This window comes from Apis cerana, linkage group LG4 (assembly GCF_029169275.1).
Source record: "Apis cerana isolate GH-2021 linkage group LG4, AcerK_1.0, whole genome shotgun sequence".
NCBI classification, from domain to species: domain Eukaryota; kingdom Metazoa; phylum Arthropoda; class Insecta; order Hymenoptera; family Apidae; genus Apis; species Apis cerana.
Window position 1 is genome coordinate 12769626 of NC_083855.1, and position 22805 is coordinate 12792430.

General features: G+C 42.9%; 2 protein-coding genes across 12 annotated transcripts; both read right to left on the bottom strand.

Moving 5' to 3' along the window:
- Positions 1-362: 362 nt before the first annotated feature.
- Positions 363-11684, bottom strand: LOC133666059 (protein FAM151B). Of its 2 annotated transcripts, none has more exons than XM_062074543.1 (5): positions 10276-11684; positions 3432-3560; positions 2421-2650; positions 2147-2286; positions 363-2050 (listed from the first exon to the last, which is right to left on the bottom strand). In XM_062074543.1, exons 2-5 carry the CDS (start codon positions 3550-3552, stop codon positions 1639-1641), a joined length of 903 nt encoding a protein of 300 aa, XP_061930527.1. In that variant the 5' UTR covers positions 3553-3560; positions 10276-11684; the 3' UTR covers positions 363-1638. The 2 variants fall into 2 exon arrangements, with proteins under 2 accessions (XP_061930527.1, XP_061930526.1); XM_062074542.1 differs by lacking the exon at positions 10276-11684 and adding an exon at positions 7470-9911.
- A 207-nt stretch (positions 11685-11891) lies between these two features.
- Positions 11892-22743, bottom strand: LOC108000859 (protein croquemort). 10 transcript variants are annotated; one of them, XM_017061512.3, is made up of 10 exons: positions 22105-22743; positions 17967-18222; positions 17165-17331; positions 15798-15942; positions 15526-15729; positions 14939-15150; positions 14266-14674; positions 13453-13526; positions 13159-13384; positions 11892-13087 (listed from the first exon to the last, which is right to left on the bottom strand). In XM_017061512.3, the coding sequence occupies exons 1-10, from the start codon at positions 22284-22286 to the stop codon at positions 12923-12925; spliced, it is 2040 nt and encodes a 679-aa protein (XP_016917001.2). In that variant the 5' UTR covers positions 22287-22743; the 3' UTR covers positions 11892-12922. The 10 variants fall into 10 exon arrangements, with proteins under 10 accessions (XP_016917001.2, XP_028523971.1, XP_061930521.1 ...); XM_028668170.2 differs by having other exon boundaries at positions 22401-22563; XM_062074537.1 differs by having other exon boundaries at positions 20502-22563.
- Positions 22744-22805: the final 62 nt, after the last annotated feature.

Genomic DNA, 22805 nt, shown 5'->3' on the forward strand with positions numbered 1-22805 from the left:
GCGCAACGAGCATTATCTTCGTCAATTTAACGAATAACGATCGAAAGACTGGAATGGAAAGGAAACGAACGAACACTTACGAATGTAAACGCCTGGAAATTGTCGTAAATGAACGCAATTAAACGCTCGGAGCGTTTCGTTCGTCCTCGATTCGAAATTTTCCATAATCCGATTTTCCGATCTTCCGATTCGTGTCGCGAGAGGAATCTGGAGCGTGAACGACCATCGATTGGCGGGATTAAAGGCGAGTGGGCCACCCGCGGAGATCCTTTGAGAAATCTGTTGCTCGCGCACGAAAGAAAGGAAGAGAAGGGAGGAAGGAAGAAAGTTACAATGGGACGTTCGAACGAAGAAACGTGGGATCAATTTTGCGCGTAATTTTATTGTTTCGTTATCAAACGCGGTGCGCGGGTGCACCGTATTCACAATCGCGTTCACAATCCTTTGGCTTGCAGACATACAGCGTTACAGCTTCGATAAAGTTTAATACCGTTTTGTTCTTTTCTTTTCTCTTTTTTTTTTTTTTTGTTCGTTTCTTATTACTCTGCATTTCTTGTTCCTGAAACTATGTCTGAGATATGTCGAAGGCAGGTACAGGAGATACGTCGATGAACACTAAATAGGTACGATATAACGCACTACGTACGATTCCTCGCGGAGTATCGACGCGAAAAAAGATCTCGAACCGGATCTCTCCTCCGATCGATCCGTCGATCGATTCGTACCGCGGTCATCGATTACATCGCTTGCGTTGTACGAGATGTAAAATAATATTAAAACGTGTGCGTGTATGTGTGTCTGCGTGTACGTGTGTGTGTGTGTGTGTGTGTAGAATACATCGAGGAAAAAAAAAGAAAGAAAGGAAGAAAAAGAAAAAAAAAGAAACGGTAAACAACAAGGAACGTTTCTTTCTTAATTATTATCAAAGCAAAATCTATCGATGCGAATCTTTCCGCCTTAGGTATGCCTCTTACTCTTATACATATCTTATATCTTACTTACTCTATCTTATTATTATTACTTCTTTAATCCTTTTTATCTTAAAAATCGAGATACGAAAGGAGAAATGCGCCTCGCCTCGTTCTATGATTCTCGTTCGAAAAAAAAAGATTCTCTCTAAAATTATGGATCGCGAGAAGGAAAAGAAAAAAAACGAAGACGAAAAGAAAAAGAAGAAAAAGAAGAAGAAAAAAGTAGAAACATCGAGATTGACGATCGAAAGCATGGTGGTCGCGAGGGGAATAATAATAATAATAATAATAATAATAATAATAATAATGTATAATGTATAATAATCTGTGTCTCTAGAGGAAAGCTTCCTTAGAATACTTAGAAAAAAGTCCGTTTCGCGGACTTAAGCTTAACGCTACCGTACTAAAAAACAAGTACACAGGCTCGACGGGGGCTCGACGAGTTCGAAAAACGAGAGCAAATCGGATCGGCCGCGACTCGATTTCGTGGCTCTCGTCATCGATCTCGCCTCGCCTCTTCCCTCTCGTCGACGGGGGGAAGGCGGGGGGAGGGGCGCGGGGAAGGGGACGCGTGGAAGGCGATTCGAGGCGCTTCCCCCCGCCCCCCCTCCGCCCGTCCCCGGGAGCGAAGCGCGCGAAACGGGGCGGGCGAAATTGTTGGGATCGTTCACAACATGGTGGAGAGGGAGACGGCGAGGAAAAGCGTGGCGGCCAGCACGAGAGTGGCCGGCCTCGGGCTGGATGCGGCCGACAGTCGAAGCTTGTCCATCAGCTCTTTGGGCACGTCCACGTACACCTTCTCGACCCCTATCTCTCGTATCAGTTGCGACAACTTTTCCGCGTTCACCTTGTCCCCCTCGCTCGACCACACGGTCAAGGTCGCGTTCTTGATCCCCGACCCGGTCGAATTTTCCATCAACATTTTCATCACGTTTATATCGTTGGCCGCGAGGCCGGCTCTTACGGGGTAAGTTACCGGCTGGGTAACTTGCTGCTCTTTCAGAGTATTGATCATCCGTTGAACTTGCTGTTCCGTGTATCGGTCGATATTCTCAGTGTTGTTCTCCGAGCTCGCGTAGCTGAAATCCAATTTACGTTTTCGTCTCGTTTCGATGCTTATATATGTATATATATATGTATATGTATATACTTATTTATATTTTTTCATTGGTTACCTCGTAGTCCAGCCGACCGACAGAGTGTATTTCGGATACGTCTTCGCTTGGGTGACGAAGAATTTCGGGTCGACCGGTGTGGCGGTTGCATTAGTGGGTCCTTCCAATATATCGGCGTTCAGGAACACGGGGAATGTCAACTGAGAAGGAGCGGAGAAAAGAAAAGAAAAGAAAAAAAAAAAAATCGGTAATCGAGTCGGAATCGAAACGAAACGGTCGAATCGAGACGATTCGAGGCCCACTCTATTCTATAAATAGAACTCGAAATACGTACGTTATCGCGAACCTTGTCCAGGATAGGTTTGCTCGCGTTGAACGCCTCGACGGTCTTGAAGTCGAGCTTTACGCCCTTCTTGATCCCCTTCCTCTCGATCACGGTGTTGAGGAAATTCTCGAGCGACAGATCGCTCTCGTTCGCCGGTGGATGGGCCATTATCGGTTGTTGAACGTCCTGTCCTGTTACTTTGCCAAGCACGACGTCTGCCTCCAGCATCATCGCGTTTCCTTTGAAGAGATAAGAGGAGAGTTCGTTAGAGAGAGAGAAAGAGATGGGAAAAGAGGAGAATCCTTAAAGGAGAGGAGGGGGGTGTAGAGCGAGTGCGCCGAGGAGTGCGATCTCGCCGCAAGAGGGGGAGAGGAGGGGGGTGAGGCGCTGCGAAAAAAGAGACGGAAAATCGGCAACCGTGGACACGTGCAACGAATATCGATCACGCCTAAACAAGTCACGGAACGACGTGATTCAAACTCCTCTCCCTTCTTCCGTTACGTATTCGAGAGAAGAGTTTAGAAAATAGACGGCCCGGTCGTTAACCCGTTAAAAAAATTTCGATCAAACTTGCTTCGAGTAATCGAATTACATTTATTTACCTATTTATTCGCAATTATCGTTTCGAACGAGAAAAAGGTAATTTTATTCGACCGTTGAATTTTCTTTTCCAGATGTCTCCGATTCGTCAAACGGGCTTCGTCACGAATCGCGAAAGCATTTAATCTATTATTACGCTTGGAGCGAATTTTCAGCCTGGCTCTGTTTTATCGATATCGTGTACCGTATCGATGGAACGTGGCGATGCGAGAGTATCGAGAAGGGATTAAAAATGGAACACAGACTTTGAACGGTTTTGTTCACCAATGGGGTATTAATAAACGATCGTCGCGAAAACCTTCGGAAAACGATCCCTTTTTCTCTTCGTTTCTCTCTCGCTGCACTCTATTCTCGGGCGAGGAAAGAAAATTCGAATCTCTCGCTACGAATCGAGCAATCTACTCCAATCTTCCAACTCACCTTCCAACGTCTTGTTCAACATTGTCTTGTTGTTCACGGCGTGGGCCCAAGTGATCTTGGTGAGGTTTCCTTCCACCTCGGGGAAGAAGTTGGCCACGGTTTCCGTGACGGATGCGCACATGACAGACTCTGCAACACGCGAAACATCTTTCCCTCTCAATATTCCTCCAGATATTCCTCCCCTTTGACCCAATAATATTCCCTCCCTAATTGAATCGCGAATTCCTCGGGAACAGGCGAGGCCAGTTCGAGGAGGATTCGGGGAGTTTTGGATAGTGTAAGGGGGGGAGAGACGGGTTGGAGAATCTCGCCCTACTTCGCTCATTGTGCCTCGAGAGATCGATAATCACGTTTGTTCCTTGCAGTCTCTCTCTCTCTCTCTATGACTATTCGCAGAATACACAGAATACAGTAAAAAGGTAGACGAAAAGCTAGTTCGTTTTCGTGCAATCGATGACGTGGGATTCGACTCCCAATACGATAGTTCCAACTGACCCGTTTCCGGTTGATCGTACGAATAGTCGGGAGCACGCTTTTCCTCCCCCTTTCTCGTCGAGCCAAGACGACGAGCCAATTACGAGCTCCTCTCTTTCACGAAAAACCACCTTGTTTACCTCGCCGACCACGTTCTCTCCGAGAGATACGTGCGCGTTAAAAAAGGATGATGCGAGAAACGGAGGATAAAAAGGAAAAAATATTGTATCGACCGACGTATAAATAATAATACGCAGGAGAGACGCGTCGAGGGAGGAAGCGCGCGAATGGATATATCGCGAACGGTTGCGAGCGCCATTATCGTGGCCGTTCGAGTGGAATCGGCTCGGAGCTGAGACGACGGTCCCCTCGGTGGCGACGATCCAGACCGACTTACGAGTCGTCCGAGTCATCGATTCCGAGGTGCGGCGACGGTCGTCGAACCAGGTTTACGAGAGAAGAATCGAACCGTTCTTTCTTTCTTTGTAATGGTTGGTCGCGTTCTTTGAACCCCTCGAGCAGAGGTTTCGAGAGACCGTGATTTCCACGATCCCTCGTCGTCTCTTTTCCCTTTTCGATCCTCCGTTTCCTCGAATGAAAAAAGTCTTTCTCGAACGCAAGCCTTTGTCGCGGCTTCTCGAGAACAATTATCGGTTAACGGGGCTTCGTTATCGCGACTCGCGCTTTCGAAGTTACTCTTTTTCTTCCGTTTCCTTCTTCTTCTTCTTCTCCTAGTCCAGTTTCGTTACGATCTTAAGTGAAAGTTGGCGCGCACAGTCCACTTTCCACTTGGATGGAATCGTCATTGGGAGAGTAGATTTCCCTCTGACATTCCTCCTCCCGAAATTGATCCCCTCCGACTTATTTCCGTCGAGTCGATAATCGAAATCTCTCACATCGTTCGCAAATTATCGGAAATTCCAATTTCCACGTTGGGCGGCGATCGCCAGTCCCTGCGCGTGTAACCTTGCCCCTTGTACGGGTGTAGCGGATATCGATGTTGGTCACGTAGAGATCGTGAACACCGCGGGTGTATAAACCACGTATTCGACGCCGCGACATCGTGTTTTCGGCTCCGCTACGTGGAAACGAAAAAGAATCTTGGACAACGGTGACGAACGCTCGTGACGCGAAAGCATCGTGGTCGTCAAAAGAGATTGTGCAACCCTGTTGATGACAAAGTAGTCTTGATACGATAATAACGCGATAGATTGCGCCGTGATTTATTTCCACGAGGCGATACCATTACGAGTTTGTTGGTACCGCATGACACGCGTTCGGATAAGAAAGGATTAAAAATGCCCCCGCCCGTTTTTTCGTTTTTTTCAGTCCAATCTGCCTCCTCCTTGCTCCTCTTACCGATCGAGCGATGGTCGATCGATAAACGCCCCATCCCATCCCATCCCACTGCGTATAAAAGATTCGAGAGATCCATTTTCCGTTGAACTTGGCCATTTACACGTAACGAGTAAGTATTTACGTTTGATAGCCTTCGAAAAATTCGCGAGAAATCGACGAGGCCTCGATGCGTTTATTTTTTATCCAACGCGAAAGATTCGTATTAAAAATTTCTCGTATCTTCTTATCTAGATATTTGAAATATATGACAAATAATTATATATATATAACACTCATAGAGGTCATTTTATAGGATCGTAACATTTTTTAATAAGAATCTTATCACGAGCAAATATTTTTACAGCGTACAGCTTTCGAGACTGATAACACGATCGAGAATTGCTTCGTGAGTCATTTTTCCCCGATACGTGTATTTAAATAAGGATACAACGACGGAAAACGGGTAATAATAATCTTATAGGCTATAGTCGGGCCTATAAGAATAATCGCGAGGATGACGTTGCTCGTGTCAACCATACCGATTAAAAGCAAATTTAAAAGAGAAGTTACCGAGAAACTTGAATCAATCTTATCGATTTCTCCGTGTGTGCACACCGAGGAGCTTTCATCGCTCGTTTTTTCCCCCTTTTTTCTTTCGATTCGATTCTCGTTACTCCTCGCGTCGCTACCACCTATGTATCCTATGTCCATAATTCGTAGCGGACAAACAACTTTCTCTCAGATGCGCGTAGCTATCAGCCTTTTACCGCAAATTTCGTTTACGTTTCCGTAACGAGACGAGTTTAAAAAGTTTTCGAGAGAATAGAATCCGTAATACAATTCGCCGCCGGTAATCACGCCGCTGCCTCTCCCAGTTGCGGGCAATCCGTGTATTTTCACGTATCTCCGGTAATATTTACGGCAAACGATACAAACGGTGGTCAGAGTTGACGTTGTCCCGCAGCCTGTATTTATAAGTGACGGTCGCTCGTTAATTAGCCCGATAACTGGTGCTTCTTGTTTATCGTTGTTAAATAGAAAATCTCGCGTATCGATCCTGGCACAAGTCGATTAGTCTAATTAGACCTACTTAATAGGTCCCTCCGTAATGGGAACGAAGATTATTTAATTTTTCTTCGTTAATTGTTTGCGTGACTTTCTTCTCCATTCCCTTCTATATTCATGGGAATAATTATTCGGAGAATTCCGCAGACGCGCCCCTTTGTTCTCGCCTGAATGCTCTTTTCGAACGTCGTAGTTTCAATATACTTGCGCGTTCGTTAAACGCGCTCGAGAACTTGGCGAAGTTCGAAATTTTGGCGCGTTTTATTGCTTGACACGTTTCGCGAAGGGAGAAAGAGAGAGAGAGAGAGATCCGATTTTGTTTCGCACGGAGTTGCGGTTTTGCGAGCAGAGATACGGTCGAACGATAATTTCCTTCCTTCTTCCTTCGCAGGCCAGACCGCAAAAAACGTCCAAAGTGGGAACGATAACTCTCGCTTCTCTTTCTCTCGGACGTGAAATTTTGCTTGGTTGCCTCGCATACCACACCATCGTGTGAAACGGCAGTCTATTTTTAAGAGTGGCTCGCGATACGAGTGGAAAACGCCGACTCGTCAACGGGGAAAATAAAGGAGAGAGGAAACGCGTGTGCGAAAGTACGAGGAAAATAAAGGAGAGAGAGAAAAGGAAGTTACGAGTATCAACGGAAGAATCGGGTTACGCCCAGTGTGTACCCTCGCGTTTCGAGTTATTACTCGGTTTTTTCGAGTTATTAGTCGCAACGTTAGCACAAAGATTAGAAATCGATCGATCTCTTGGTCGTTGAACGATCGTGCGAAAATGGGAAACGTCCGTTATTCTCAGCGTAAGTATTATCGGTAATCGGTGATGGTCCCCGTTTTCGAAAGAAGGTGGTCGATCAGAGTTTAAATCCATGAAGAAGATGAAGAAGAAAATCGATGAGCGGCGAGCGAAGTATTCGTTTGCGAAAGGGGGGGAAATAAAATTTGGGAAATGGACCTTGTTTCGTTTCGTTCGAAGCGAATCTCGTCTCGTTGCGACGAGATTTAATTGCGTCAATTTGCGACACAGTAGAAAACGGGATGGAACACTCGGTTTTCGGTTGTTTCGAGTATCGCACGATTTCACTTTCGAACGAAAGAAAGAAGAAAAGACAGAGAGAAAGAGAGAGAGAAAGAAAAAAGATAGAGGGGAAAAACTTACGGATCACTGCCAAGGCGAGAAGACTGGACGCCGTCTTTACGACACTCTTCATGGTCTCCGAAGAGAAGCGTGCACTGTAATCGCGCGAGGAGAAAGAGAGAAGCGAGATAGGCGCGCGGTCGAACGACGAACAGCAGGCTAACAGTTTGGAAGAGAAAGAGGAAGAGGGCAGAACCGGCGCGGCTCTGAACGTCGAACGACACCCGTTTAGCTCGGTAGCCTCGAAACGACTGACTGTACCTGACTGTCGGTCGTCCCGTACCGTCCACGATCGATCCTCGAAATCCAACTCCGTATACACAATACGGCGGAGCCGCGTGCAACACGGAGCCGAGCGCGCGCGCCACTCCGCTCCCTCACTAACGCTTCTCTCCACTCATTCGATTCCACACCGTTCGATTCGACTCCGTTCGATTCTATTCGATTCGCGCCTGCCTTCCCTGTCCATGTTTCCCGATGCGCCGCACAAGGCTCGCACGCGTGTCCCACGCTTCACGCTTCCGGACACCGTGGATAAAACGTGGGGTGAATAACAGAACGTGGGGAAAGGGCTCTTCTCGCTCTTTCACCCTCTTTGAATACTGGATATAGGGGGAAGGGAGGGGGGACAGGATCGAATTAGAAGTCGGTTCGAAGAAAGAAAGGATTCGCGTTCTCCTCTTTTGCGAATTCAATTTCGGATTTCCATGCCTTCGAAAACTTGGCCACCGCTTCGTTTTATCGTGCGACGAATAAGTAAGTAAGTAAGTAAGTAAGTAAAGATAGAATAAAAGAATGTTCGTCGAGAGGTAAGAATCGAAAAGTCGAGTCGAACCAGGTGTCGTTCCGCGTTTATCGGAAAATTGTTCAAATATACCGTGTAATTGATAACGGGCCGGGATCGATAGTCGACGAACGAGTCGCGCTGTGCTAACCGGTGCATCTGTGCAAACGATGTATTTTTCAAATTTAAAATTATGCGTAATAACGTAGGATCGTACTCTTACGTGGGATTTGTACTCTTGGACGCCAGATACGAATTTTTCTCGACATTGGATGGCCGGGATTCGAATAATCGATACCTCTCCCTATTAATCGAAAACCATCTCCATGCGTATAGTTCAACCGCGATCGAAAGACGCGCGCATCCTATCGGTGAAATCGTATCGCGAAAATTTATCTGGGCGAGGCGATTGTGATTACCATTCGAAAACGCTATGCAACCGGTCTGCGTGCATATCGTTTCACGCGACATGTGTTGAACGCGTGAGTCCTAATCGAGCCGTAAACCCGACGACAGGGCTCGTTTCTCGGATCGGCGAAGGGTCGGCTTTGAAACATCTGTCGAGGGTTCGCGATCGAAGAAGGGTAAACGAGTACGTGACGCGGACCTTGCGCCACGTTTTGCGCCTCGATCTAGTCACCTCGATCTCGTTATACTTTCACGCCAAGGAAATTTACAAAGCGATGATGCATTGTTATTACACAGACGCTTGTCAATCGAGTCACGTGTTCGCGGAAAAAAACTAATTCTTATCTCGCTGAATGCATATGTAAAGTTGAACAACCGATCATTCTTGCGTTCTATTTCTTTCGATTATTTATGAAAAACTCAATCGCTTATAAAAAAAAAATCGCGTATAAAAATATTTCTTTGAATTAAGAAACAAATTCGCGAAACGGAAAAGGGGGAAAAAACGGAACACGAAGGAAAAGTAAAAAAAAAAGTAGGAAAAGAGCGCACTTATAACTGGCGCGTAATAAGAGTGGGAATGAGAAATTACTCTTATTTCTTGCGCAATCGTTGAATTTAATTTTGATACTTATTTCATCGCGATAATTGCTGCCTTTTCGAGGTATGTGACGAAATAAAAATAATCTTGGGAAATTAATTTTCCCTCTATTTTTTCCATTCGTACGCGGTTGGGCAAAGAATGAGATAGAATAAATATTTAATATCCCGTTACGTAACGCGAGAAATAAATTCGAAAGTATATCGTTCCTCGCAAATACTGGAAACGAGCAGCGAAAAGGTCGTTCCTAAATCGGTCGTAACTTCCGAACTTGTCCTTGACTCGTTTCCCGAGCGAGCAAGGAAGAGGAAATGCATCGGCGCGTTCCAAATTTTCCAGGTCGTCACTGTCTCCTTCCCCACTTTGTGTGCGTGCGTGTGTATCTACGTGTGTGGATAAGATACGCGCGCGCACCCTCCTATGTAGAAGGAAGCAAACTCAGGGCCGGCGCTGTTCAGATACAATAGAAAATGGCAGTTTCCCCGAGACAATAGGGAATACTCTCTTTTGTAGCGCGAGTCGAATACTCTCTCTTTTTCTTTCTCTCTTTCTCTCTCTCTCCACTCTCTACTCTCCACTCTTCCTTCTTACTACGACTCGAGTAGATATCTTCTTTAAAGTCGTACACGGAATTGAAACAAACCGACGCGTCGCGACGTGACGATCAGACGTTTCGATGCCTGCTTATGCATTTCGCTCGAAAAGGCAACGAAACGAAGGATAAACGTTTTCACGCGATCGAAGATTCCCTTTCTTATTCAACTGGTAGAAAATTGTGTCGACTTACCGACCAAATTTATTTCTTAGTTACAGTGGCGCTTCGTGTCTATTCGATTAATTGGTAAACACGTCTTACGTGGCTTTTGGCGATACACGGACTCGAGGTCAACGTGGCTTACACTCACACCGGTACGCGCGTAACTCTTCGTTCCACCGGTTATTCGCTCCATTTTATTCCTCGTCACCTCGTAAAACGCGATTCCGACCGTAATTTTTTTTCGTCGCTCGTATTGTAATATTTTGAAATCGCCTACCGTGTTACTTTCCTTTCCTTTGGCTCTTTCTTTTGCCTTCCTCCGTAGCAACGTTTCACTTCCCACCGATCCCTCTACGTATCGTTAACCCGAATGAAAGGTTTACTAAAACTTATCGACGACGATTTTCAATCGACATCGATCGAATGCTCGTGTTTCTTTTACTGGAATGTCAGATATTGAATATTGCTAGTGTTAACGAAGAATGTTATATAAGCGTTCAGAGATCAATACGGAACGATGTGTCCCTTACCAGCTGCTGAAAAATCAGTTTCGAATCTCGTCATTTTCAAAAAGTCATTTCTCTCGTGTACAATTTTTTCAATCGTTTTTTTTTTTTATAAATTTTAGTCATTTTTAAATTTTACACGATGTATAATGATATTGGAAGCAACGTTCAACCCTATTCTGTTTTTAACTTTTTTTATCTAATCATTGATAGAGATATCCGCTTGAATACATATTTAAGAAGAAAGGTAATTGAAACGTAAGATAAAAATACGTAATGTTATTGTACAAAGCTTAAAGAAATAAGGAATTTTTTGTGGTATAGGACGTGCACGAATTTTATTTGTTATTAAATTAACGTGGCTTACACGTGATTTTATCGGTGTAGAAATAAAAAATTTGATCACAGATACAAAGAAAAATCAAATTTAAAAAACTCTCATATTCTGAAATACCTATCGCACAAAAAGTCGGAACACTTACTATACCCTATACCATTTGAAATGATGTAAAAAAAAATTATATTCGATTCAAAAATCGAAAATCATAAAAATCGATAGAATTTTTTTATAAATATTTTCAGGCATTATTATACGTATCAAATAATATTCGTAGATTCTTTTAACTATTACGAATAGTAAAAAAATTTATGTTTGAATAGAATTGTGAAAAAAAGTGAATTTTTATTAAATCATTTACGAAATTCGTGCCGAACGAAAAAAATATCGGCGATTTTTAATTAATAAACAACAAAAAAATTAAAATAATGAGATATCGAAGCGTTTTTTGAATTTTACGGAAGTACATAAAATAAAAAATATGAAATTAACACCATTTCGAAAATATCGCAATTAAAAAGATGTAGAAAACATGTAGAAAAGATATAATGGAAGAAATATGGAAATGAGAATTGATGGTCAGCGCCATCTCTTGAACATCTTCAGAAAATGATTTTTCGAAGAGACATTTGTATCATTCAATAAAATATGATGCCGATTTCACAATTTTTACTCTCCGACTCTTCTCTTATTTCCTTTTTTTATCTATATTCATTCCTGGAGCACACATACAGAAGTATCGACTGTAACGATCCTCCGAATAGATAAAAAGAATGCAGATTTTGTTCGTTTCGTATCTCGTTTGCGGTTTGATCAAAAAATTAAAAGAAAAGAAGGAAAAAAAAAAAGAGAAGAAAAGATACACGAGCGTATGTAATTTGTTTTTATCAACGAACGATGTATTCGAGCACTTAGTGATCCATTGATGATAAAAAGCATAATTTAATTGCATCATGAATATGACTTGGTCTCCGTTTTTATTTTTAAAAAATTGTTGCGAAAAGGAATGAAAAGGATATTCCATACGCAACGTTTGAATAATTATAAAGATTTGATAAAAATTTGGATTTTTTTATTAAAATACAATACAAAATCGTACGGTTTTAGAATGGACAGACGTATTTTTTTGTAGTTAGAATATATCTAATATACGATAATATCTAACTATCGTATACCGATTTAAATCTCGCAATATATGTATCACGTTTGATTTATATAAATCGTTGGCATTCATGGCAATCTTACGAACAAGTAAAAAACTTAACAGGTTTCTCGATAAGTTTGGCACAAAAGTAGTATTCGGAACGATAGGAACATTGATATCGGCGATAATATTATTATTCATTCGTATACTAACCGTAGACACAACCAATACGTTGAACGACGGCCATGAAAATAAAGTTTGGCCTAATTGACGTGTCTCGTTATCTTCGATTGTAGCTTAACGAGTATAACCGATGTTTTACGGTTGAGCAGAGTTAAAAGTTCCTTGGTCCCATTTATCTATCTATTTACATGTATAATTACGCTCGCTATTAAACTCGAACCGAAGGTATCCGATTTCAAATTCTATTTCTATCAATAAATGTTAATTATCGAAGCATCGTTCGCGCTCTCGTCGCAAATACATAATTATATTCCGTTTTTATTCAATAATAAAGATACGTACTATCGTCGAATCGATGCAAACTCTTTTCGGATACTTGGCGGAGATATAATCATGCTGCACTTTCGTTTTATCATCAAAACGATTGAAAACACGAAAGATTCTACATCCGATAGCGATTATATACGTCCATATTTTTCGTTATATAGACATTAATTAATTTTGCCTACGATTTTAAATTTGATACAAAATCCGGTTGAAATGTCAACCTAAAATTGGCGATCCTACTTCCCTATATTTTGATATATATATATATATATCAAAACTCATCGCACAAGAATCTTCGCTTAATTCGCATAGCCAACATAGCGTTCAAACAACGAACGCTTTTTCGCAAAGAGAAAATCCTTCGATCGTCAATTGCCATCTATCGAGCATAGACATCCGATCGACGCACGTTTCGTTTTCTTTATTTCTATTTTTGAGTCTGTAGCTTCGATTGTAGATCCATGTTAAAACACTCGATCGAGTTAGGATACAATTTCCGATCGTTTCTCACGTGTACGTCGTCGCCCGTGTTATTCTTGTCCAAGTAAACCAGTTCCGATTTCTTCGTCGATGCCATCTCTTGCTTCACGCTCTGTCGCGAGAACGATAAGATCTTAAATACGTAATACTGGATGCAAATTTCGTGTTAAACAATTTCCTTACCTTGTCGATAGCTATCGAAGTGGCGCGTTGCCTGTTTAACAGGTATAATACAACCATTGTTAGAATTATGAGCGATCCAACGAGGATCATAATTACACCAGCGTATATACATACGCTGGGCAAGGACAAAAATTTCTTCAAATCGTTAACGAACTTCTCGGTCGCTTCGACCTCCAACGAGAACCACATCACCGGAAAGTAAATGGTGGGCACAGATTTGTAAAGTCTAAAACAGAAATCTATCGTAAATACACACTTATTCGTCGATCTGATCATCGTTGGAAACGCACTTACGTCACTGTCTTTGACGGTTCTAGCAGTATATTGATCTGAAACTTGGCGGAAACCTTGAGAGGAATGCCCGTTGTCTGAAAAAAGTCAATTGCTTATTCGTTACTTGCTGTTTATTGGTGGGAAAAAGTCTCGCGGAAGGAATGGAAGGTCTGATTGGTTAATATGGAAGGAAACGCCTACTTTCACATACATTTTTGTCTCTACCATGATATCACATAACTAATTCAAAACAACGATCCGTATCTAAACTTCGATGCATTAACGTAAACATAGAATTCAGAATATTCTAATATATAAATTATTCTAGTATATGAATTATAATATAAAAATTTTATTTTTAATGATATGCGTAGGCTAATTACAATTCGTAACGATAGTTTAATTCATAAATATAATTTCATGTTCGAGTAGTTAAGATAATAATTGCAAAATATATACAAATAAGATAGACGTAGATAGTTTCGAAAATTTCAGTTTCCAGTTTTAAATGATTGTAGTAGCTCGAGTTATAGCTCTCTCACTATTACGTACTGGTGCTAAGTTTGTCAACAAAGCGTTTGAAGTGGGGATAAACGGTCCTAGCGAAGGACTCCTCTTGCCCCTGTGCCGTCCCGCGAGACTTTTTTCCAGCAGCGAACAGTATTTATCTCTTTACACGATATTTTGCTTTCGCGGTGGAACGAAAAACGGAACGGAATAAAGTATTTAGTCGTTTAAATATCGATGAGATGTACGAAGATTCGAGGTTGGGCAAGTTGGATGAATGGATAAATGGATGGAAAGATAGAGGAGGGGGAAACCTGGGTAACTTACCGGTTCGAGAATTATGTACGAATCGTATTCCTCGTTGGGCTCGACGAGTCCGGTTATCCGTTCCCTGAGGCTCGGCTCGCCTCTGTTGAAATAGGGCAGGCTGGCGAATACAGGAGCTCCGTGTCGGCACGAGCTGACGTTCATCAAACCAGCAGGACTGCATCTCCCGTTGCAGAAGCAATTGCCTATGTTTACCACGTCCGGATCCTGTTCCGGAGGATCGGTGGTCTCGGTCGAGTGTTCGGCATCGAAAAAGTCCTCGGTGGTGGTGGTCTGCTCGAAATACTTGGCCTGTTCGTGGGGATAGCGTCGTTTCGTGTTGTTCCCCAACGTCTTCTCGCCCAGCACGTAACGATATCCCTCCAATCCCATGTGATAACTCGTCTGCGCGTACTCGTACGTCAACGGTCTGGAATGGAACGAACGGAAGAGAAGGGGAATCGATCTGAATTCGAATCGAACGATGGAAAACTTATCAAAACTTCATCCTTCACCAGTGGGAGGAAGAAGAGAGTCATCGCGTGTAAACGGGATTACCGGACGATCCAATTTACGTGTCTCTCGAAGGTCAATGAGGAGGATGCTCGGCAACAAAGCTTCTCGTCGGCGTTTAATTTTGTCCGTTTCGACAGACGAGACTAATTAGCGCGGAGTACGTAGAGGCACGACTGACCTGCACAGATCGCCGCTGAACAAAACGATCTCGTCCTTCTCTCTGTACGGCGGCCAAAACTCTCCCGCGCTTCCCTCGACCACGTTGCACGGGCTATTGAACAATTTGCTCGTGTCTCGATAATTCCATTTCTTCACTTGGCCGAAGTTGGCGACGTCGTCGGTGCCCGTGTCCATGTTGAAGTGGCCATCGAACGTTGTCGAGCCGTTCCTCTGAAAGAGCGACGCGATTCATGTTAACGAGGGCGAGAGCTTTCGTTTCCAATGATCTTTGAAAAAAAAAGGAAAGGGAAAAGGCGCGGACAGAATAAGATATATCGTAGGATTAATCCGCCGCAAATGTAGGTACACGAGTGACGTAACAAATTAATACATAATATGCCTCCCATTGCTTTTCATTTGTCATTCACCGACCTACACGTGACCTGTCCTATTCAGTACTAATTTAAGTCTCGCTGCGAATAATTTATAGCCGGCTGCAATGCCGTTGCTACAACAGCGCAAATCGCATCTTCGACCTTCTGCACGCCCTCGACACTATTAGATAAACAATTTTAGTTACTTACTGTTCGTTCGATAACATCTTACCATGTAAAACCATCCGAATTTGTCGAAGGGTGGTATGTCGTCCGCTATGGCCGCCATTCTTCCAATCTCGATCAACGAGTCCTCGTAACCGCGGAACAACAGCTCGTCTACCGTCTTCGTGATGTGCACGTTCGATGTCGCGAGCATCAACGAAAGGGTACTTTGCAGCGCATCGGCCCAGTATCGTACCTTGTGTTTCGCCGACTGAAACGGGTTGCGATCGTGAATCGTAAATCGGTCGGGGTAAAATTGAAAAATTGAATTTTACTCACGATCGCCACGGTATTCAGTTGCGTGACGCGATCGTTCAGGGAACCGTTCGTAAGCTCCGGCTCGAAGAACCACCATCGACGGTTGAAGTAGCTGACCGTGTGATTCTCAGGGTGGAATACCACGTCTGCTTTTTGCCTGATCTCCCTGAAATTTCGATATACGTACGCACAATGAATCGCGCAATATATTATTATTCCATCTACTTCGAAAAAAGCGTAACACGCTCACGGAATTGTGATCGAGATCGAACGTTTATTACTTTTTTTTCTTTTTACGTAACTTCCTGTAATCATACGGCGATTCGTTATGAATAACGAAGCGTATTTCGATAAAAAAAAAAATTCGCAATCACATTTACGCATAATTGGGATCGTCCAACTGGAGCAACGTGTTATTTAAACGAATGCAGGAACGTTAAGCAGGGAGATCGGGTGAAGAAAAATGGCAAAAGTTACGTGAACGACGCCACTCATGACTGTAATCAAGAAGAGAGAATAGTTAGTTGCGTTGGACGTCGAGCAACGCTCAATTAAGCGACGCGCTCGTGATTAGAAAACTGTGATTCGCCGCATCAGTCTATATATTCTTGCGTGTACCGTTGATTAGATTTGACGCGACAATCATTGCCGGTTAAGCGGACGGATTCGTAGATGCACCTCGCGATCCGCTAACATTCCCTTATCGTTACCGGCGTAATTTTTATTACGTAAGCGTTTAGAAGGGGCTCGAAACGCTCGCTTTTCCTCTCTTCTCTCCTCTCCTCTTCTCAAAATAGTTAACTCGAACGATTCGCATTCCTCGTTTCGAAAAAAAATCGTACCGATTAAAAGCAGCATTTTTAATACTGCTCGAGAGAGAAAGCAATTACCAAAGGCGGAATGGTTACGTGCAACGTTTAAACCCTCCCACGCGGTAACTCGGCTTCGTTAAAACGGCCGGGACTGGTCGTCGAGTTTTCACCACTCATTAAGATGTCAATATCACGAGGTTAACTGGATACGTTCGTTTCTTATCGTGATTAGGTCGATCTGTCATGCCCTCGTGTCAAAAGTTCGATTCAATTTTACGTCCACTCTTCCCCATGCAAACGGGTTCTCTTCCTTTTTCGCGATCCGTACACGAAAGGATTATATCCATTATATTATACGAACGCCGTGTTTTTCTATATCGTACGGGTAACAATTTACTTTTACGCAACGGTTTCCGGTTCGACCGCAACGTCGCCCCTTCCCTCTCCCCTCCTTTCGATTCTTCGATTTCCGCGACAACTCGGAACGAATGATGGTGATTAATCGATACCACACGCTACGTTTCATCATCGACCCGCTTCGTTGTCGAATCGTGCATGCTGCGAGGCAAACCTTACCGAAACACGTAAGGACCGAGCTCGACGAAGTTGGGCTTCTTCCCAGGCGTCTTCAACTCCTCTGGATTGGTCCAATTGAAGAAACGAATCTTAAAATACATGGGTGGCAAGCCGCTCGTGTCGTTCCACACTTCGAACGCTTTCGATGTTGTCGTTAACGGTATTTCCTGACGATACAAAACAGAAAATTGCAGTTTTTTTCCCATCAAAGATCGCGTACATGTTTTCTAAATTGCTGTGGACAACGATTCGTTCGTTATTCACGCAAGTCCGTCGAAAGATTAAAAATACTGTTGTTTGTTGTGAACGAGCGCGACCTTTACTGGCCGGAGTTGTACGCTATGCACGTTTCTTCGCAATGAAAAATTATTCGTCTAGCGCAACTCTAAAGAGATACGTCAATTAATTGAACAATCAACCACTTTTCCAATCGCGTTGGGAATAACGACGAGACACAAGCGAGACTGCCGACTAAGAATATCTTGTATTCGTCGAGAAAGTCTCTCTACTGTTATTTTCATCGAAAATTCGATCCACCGTCGAAAGAGAGGAGGAACGATTTTTATCTTCTATTTAATCAAAATGGAAAATAAGATCTCGCCGATTAAGCGTAGAGAGATAACAATAGAGAGATAAAAATAGGCTATCCTATCTCTCGATTGGCAAAAATTAAAGCGTCACAATTACACAACATAAGTTTCTAATCAAATGAAATGATTGATCGATTCGAACTCGACGTGGAAATCACGGAGAAGAAGCAGAATTCGTTTACCGCGCGAAAATCGAATTTTTGGACGCTCACCTTTTGAAGAATATAATGAAAAATGGCGGACGAAGTGAAATAGAGAACAGCGCCCGACACGATGAGAAGTAAGCCGAGAAAACCAAGGCCGAGGGACTTGTTAGTCCAAGGCCTCATGGTGAACGAAGCTCGTGCACGTGGAAAGTCAGATGACAGAGAATGGCGGTGTATTCGTCGATCGGATGTGGCGCCGGTCGCTCTTCTTTCCCTTCCTCTCTCTCCTTTCCCTTCTTCTCTCTCCTTCACACCACGAAATCTGAAGCAAGCATAAAATTTATCTAATCAACCAGTCATTGAGCTATTTTCTTACGCTCTTTTTCCTCGAGTGATTCATGCTTCCATGGTACACACGATGCGTTTGCCGACAGTTGGAAACGACAACTTCGTTACGCTGCGAGGGAACCGTGATCGTAAAAACCGTTGAGAATTTGAACTCACGGTTACCTGACATTTAACTTGGAGAATCACTATCGCTATGATGCGCTCTTCACCTCCAATTGGAATTGTATCTACGCGTTTTACGATTATTCTTTTAATTTATTTCATCGATTTATCGTAATCATCGCTTTTCTTTTCCTTTCTTTCGCCAATTCGGTTTAAATTCGTAAAAATTATAATCGCGACAAATCGTGGCGCACAATTGTCCATAAAAATGAAACAAAATAACACGATCCGTAGTCCGATCTATATTTAAAGATTTTATGCAGCTGAAGCAAAAATATTAAAGCGCGCACAAGCGCTTTATTAATATTAAGTTTCTTCGAGAAGAAAAATTTCTTTTCATGCGTTACATTAGAAAAATAATTCTGCAATGTAATAAAAAAAGATGGTAATAAAAGAACAATAAAAAAAAAGAAAACAAATATGCATCTTTTAAAATGGACGAGAAAATATAAATTTCGTGACGCACACGCGTATTAGCGATAATTAATTTTACAATATTCCATATAAATTCTTACAATCAGAGGAATATCGTTTAAATAATCAATGAAATAACCCGCAATAAGTAAAAATATAATAGTAAATCTTATTGTACGTGACGACTGCGTGAAAAAACGATTTGGTTGATTTATTCGCATCGATGCACGTTCCGTATGCTTTGCATAATTTCCCAATACATCCAATCTTTCCAATAAATCTTTAATGAAGCGAGATGCAGCGGAAAAATTGCATATAACTTTGATCTTTGACAAATATTTCTTTTCAATATATACAAATTGCTCAAAGCCACGCGTTATGTTTACGACTTTTTTTTTCTGATTAATTTTTTACCGGATCATCATACGTTCAGAAGTATCGTTCAAAGTATTTTTACCATTTCCACTCGTGACGCGTTTCTCCGATTTTCTTTTTTTTCATTTCCTCGTTACGTTTCATTACTCTGCATTCTTCTCGAAATTTTCATCGCGCGTAATCAATTCATTTTCCATCTTACAATCGCGCGATATATCGGAAAACTTTCGACTTGGAGGCGCACAGCGGTATATATACTACCGATAGACAAAATAAGGTAATTGAACGCGAGAATCGAGCATAACAAATACACGGTACGTGCAATAATCGTGTGTGCGTTTATATATATCGAGAGCGATAGAGATTCAGCAGCGCGTTTCGTAGTGTAGGAAAGCTCATAATGGAAGCTCGTTTATCGGTTCACTATGGTGTAATACGGTTCATATCGCGACAAAAGACACGAATCTAGTACGTTCTTTTCTATCGTTTTCGAATTCGATCTTCTGTTTTCGCTTCTCGGTGTCATCGCTTGACCTCTCGTTTCTTCCCGATCGAGTTTGCTTTTTTTTCGTTCACGTTTCCACGCTAATTCGCGTTACACAGAGATAACGCGGTATCGTATACCGCGGAAGGTTATTTGGAAAGAATAAAAAAAGAATCCGTTGCTCGTCGAATATTTCGTAAGGGCAACGAGACGTTGAATTATCGGCGAATCACAAATTTTTCGTTGTACCGCAACGCTGTTCTCGCGCCAGTTGTTGATCCTCGCCACGGAGCAATTGGCCAATGACAAATTGTTTCCTCGTTAAAACATCTCGTTTCCTTTCGAGATAAATATTCGTACACACGTGGTGCCCCATCACCCGATTGTAATGGTTAATGCCATTGTTATTATTGTTATTATCTGTTGCGAATCTTAAGCTCGGTTCACTCGGAAACTTTACCGAGTGAACGCGCGACGACGGCGGCGGCGACAATTTACGGATCGAACGAGAGTTGGCAACCGTTGACACGAACTTTGACACGTGACTGTCCTTTGTCACGTTTCCAACGTTTCTCGTCGAAAATGTAAACGGGTGTATCGTTTACTAGGCGGCCGAATGACAATAAAATACCGCGATACATGATCGACTTACTCGTTTCACGCACCGTTCACACCACGATCCCTTCCGATGGTCGAGAGAGGAGGAGAGCTCGTTCTTCGGTCACGAAACACCGATAACGCGAAACAAAACAACTATAACGAGATTATCGATCAAGCTCAATCACCTCGGCTCTAACATCTGAGGTTGTATACAGTACCGCTGTTACTGCTGCGTCCAATGAATCAACAGGCTGCATATAATCTGACTATTGGCCGCCTCCCCTCCACTTAGGGATATTTCTCTCCTTTGCTCGTATCTTCCGACCCTCGCCACTCCGCGCCCGCCTCGCTTCTTCCAAACACTCTCCAAGAATTTTCTCCCTCTTAACGAGCGTTCACGAATCCCTTACGCTTCGTCTACGTGTGTGAATACGTTGCTCGCGCTGGTAGAGAAGCGTTGGTGTGTAAGTACTACGGGTACGAGTGGCGCGGCTGCCAGAACTTTAACTTCCGTCCGACCGAACTTTAACCGCTGGACTCACGAAATACGAGCGTCGTGTTCCAGCCATGCGCGAATGCCAGTTTCGTCTTAAATTAATCGTCGATGCGTGCTCGGTTTACAACGGGAAAGTTATAATTACCGACAATCGCTTCGATTCCGTTCTCTCGCTCGATTCACGAATAAATCGACCAATGATGCGTTCGTTCGAAATTATCGCAATTTTTCGCATTGAAGAGAGAGAGAAAAAGAAAAATAGAAGCGCGCGATCTTTCAATCGCGTCACAATTCAGTCCAGAACTTCAACTAACGTTAACATTGTTGATATAACGTTTCGTATCGTACCGTCACTGTAATTATTTAACTTACGTTGATTTTCTCAGTCAAGGATACAATTATCGTTCGCAAAGCTGTCCGTGTGCGGACAGTTTCGTTCGTTATCGCATTAATCGATAACGCGTGACCAATCCAAAGGAATACTCGTACGAGTAGTTTGTACGAAAAAAAAAAAAAAAAGAAAAAAAAAGCAACGAAAAATTTTATTTACCGACGCAACTTATATATATAATCTTATCTCCATAAGTAAAATATATTTCTCTTAACCGTCTTTGAACAAGATATATGAACGTTTTTCTATTTCTTTTTTTTTCTCCCTTCTCTCTCGACTCGTTTTACGTGGTTAAATCTTGACCACCGACACTGCTCCAACTCTCGTCGAGATACTACTCGATATTTATGGAAGGGGATGAACGAGTGGAAGAAATATATAGGACACGCGCTTACTTACGGCGAGACAATACACCGTCTAAAACCGAACTCGAGGTTATCGCGGAGGGAGGAAAAGGAGGGTTGCGCCCGCGACACAGGTGGTAAGCCACAGAAGTGCCTCGTTGCCTCTTTTCAACTCTCCCCGCTCTCTCTCCGCCTTCCTCGCTTCAAAGCCGTTGATCTCTTCATTGGCGAGCGTAATCATTCGCGAGTAGTGGCCGCGTAAAGAAGCGGCTTCTGTCCATTAATTGACCCGACGATTCCGTTGCGATTAACTACGACCGTGCCTCGACCGTTTACCCCTTCCAATTCGCTGCTCGCACGAAGCCTTTAACCGTACGTATCGACCGAATTCGAGTTTCTCCTCGAAAGTGAAAAGTGACTTTGGAATTCGCTCTCAATATTAAAATTTACGATCAAATTTGATGTATTCAATGGTAATGATAATAATTCGGTAAGAGGATACGGATATTTTTAATTTCGATTCTCACTCTTCGACCGAGTCGCAAGCGTTAGTTTCTTTGTTTACACTAGATAAAAAAAAAAAAACTTACCCATATCTCGAGGATTCACATCGCTGAAAAGTAGTTGAAAAGTAGTGGAAGAAGACGTTGGTAAAAGTTTTTTCATTCTCAGATACGTAATCCATCCAGCGATAAAAGTGGCGGTGGGGAGCCCGTACGCTCGGATATTTAACCCGATACATAATCGTTCTGTTTTCGTTCTTGGCCGACATCGATGGTCTCCAACGATGTCTCGGTACGATTCGAAAAAACAATTTCCAAAACTTTCTCCCTCGAGTTCATCGCCGTTACGTAATGAGAAAAAAAAAATCTTATCCGACGATTACCTGTAACGGGTGTCCGTATCGCTTCAGTTTGCTTTAGTTCGATGATTATTAATCGCGTAATCGCACGAGGATAATCCCATCTCGTGTTTACTTTCGACACGAACAAAAATACGAGGATACGAGAGAATCGTAGCAGGAACGTTCCTCGGTGAAGTACTATCCGTCACTGGATCATTTGGACTCGGCCGGGCCGTTGTTCGGTCGCCTACGAAGCCTTACGAATGCCCTCGTGATCTCGAGCCGCGCTCTACGTATGTAAATACTTGGCGATTCGGCTCGAACAAACGAGCGAATAGGCGGTAAGCCGATTACCGGCCGTGTTGGAACAATTTCCAAGCCGACGGGAAGGAAAATGGCGTGTACGCCGTAATATATATATCATACGTGTATCGTGGAATGCACAAT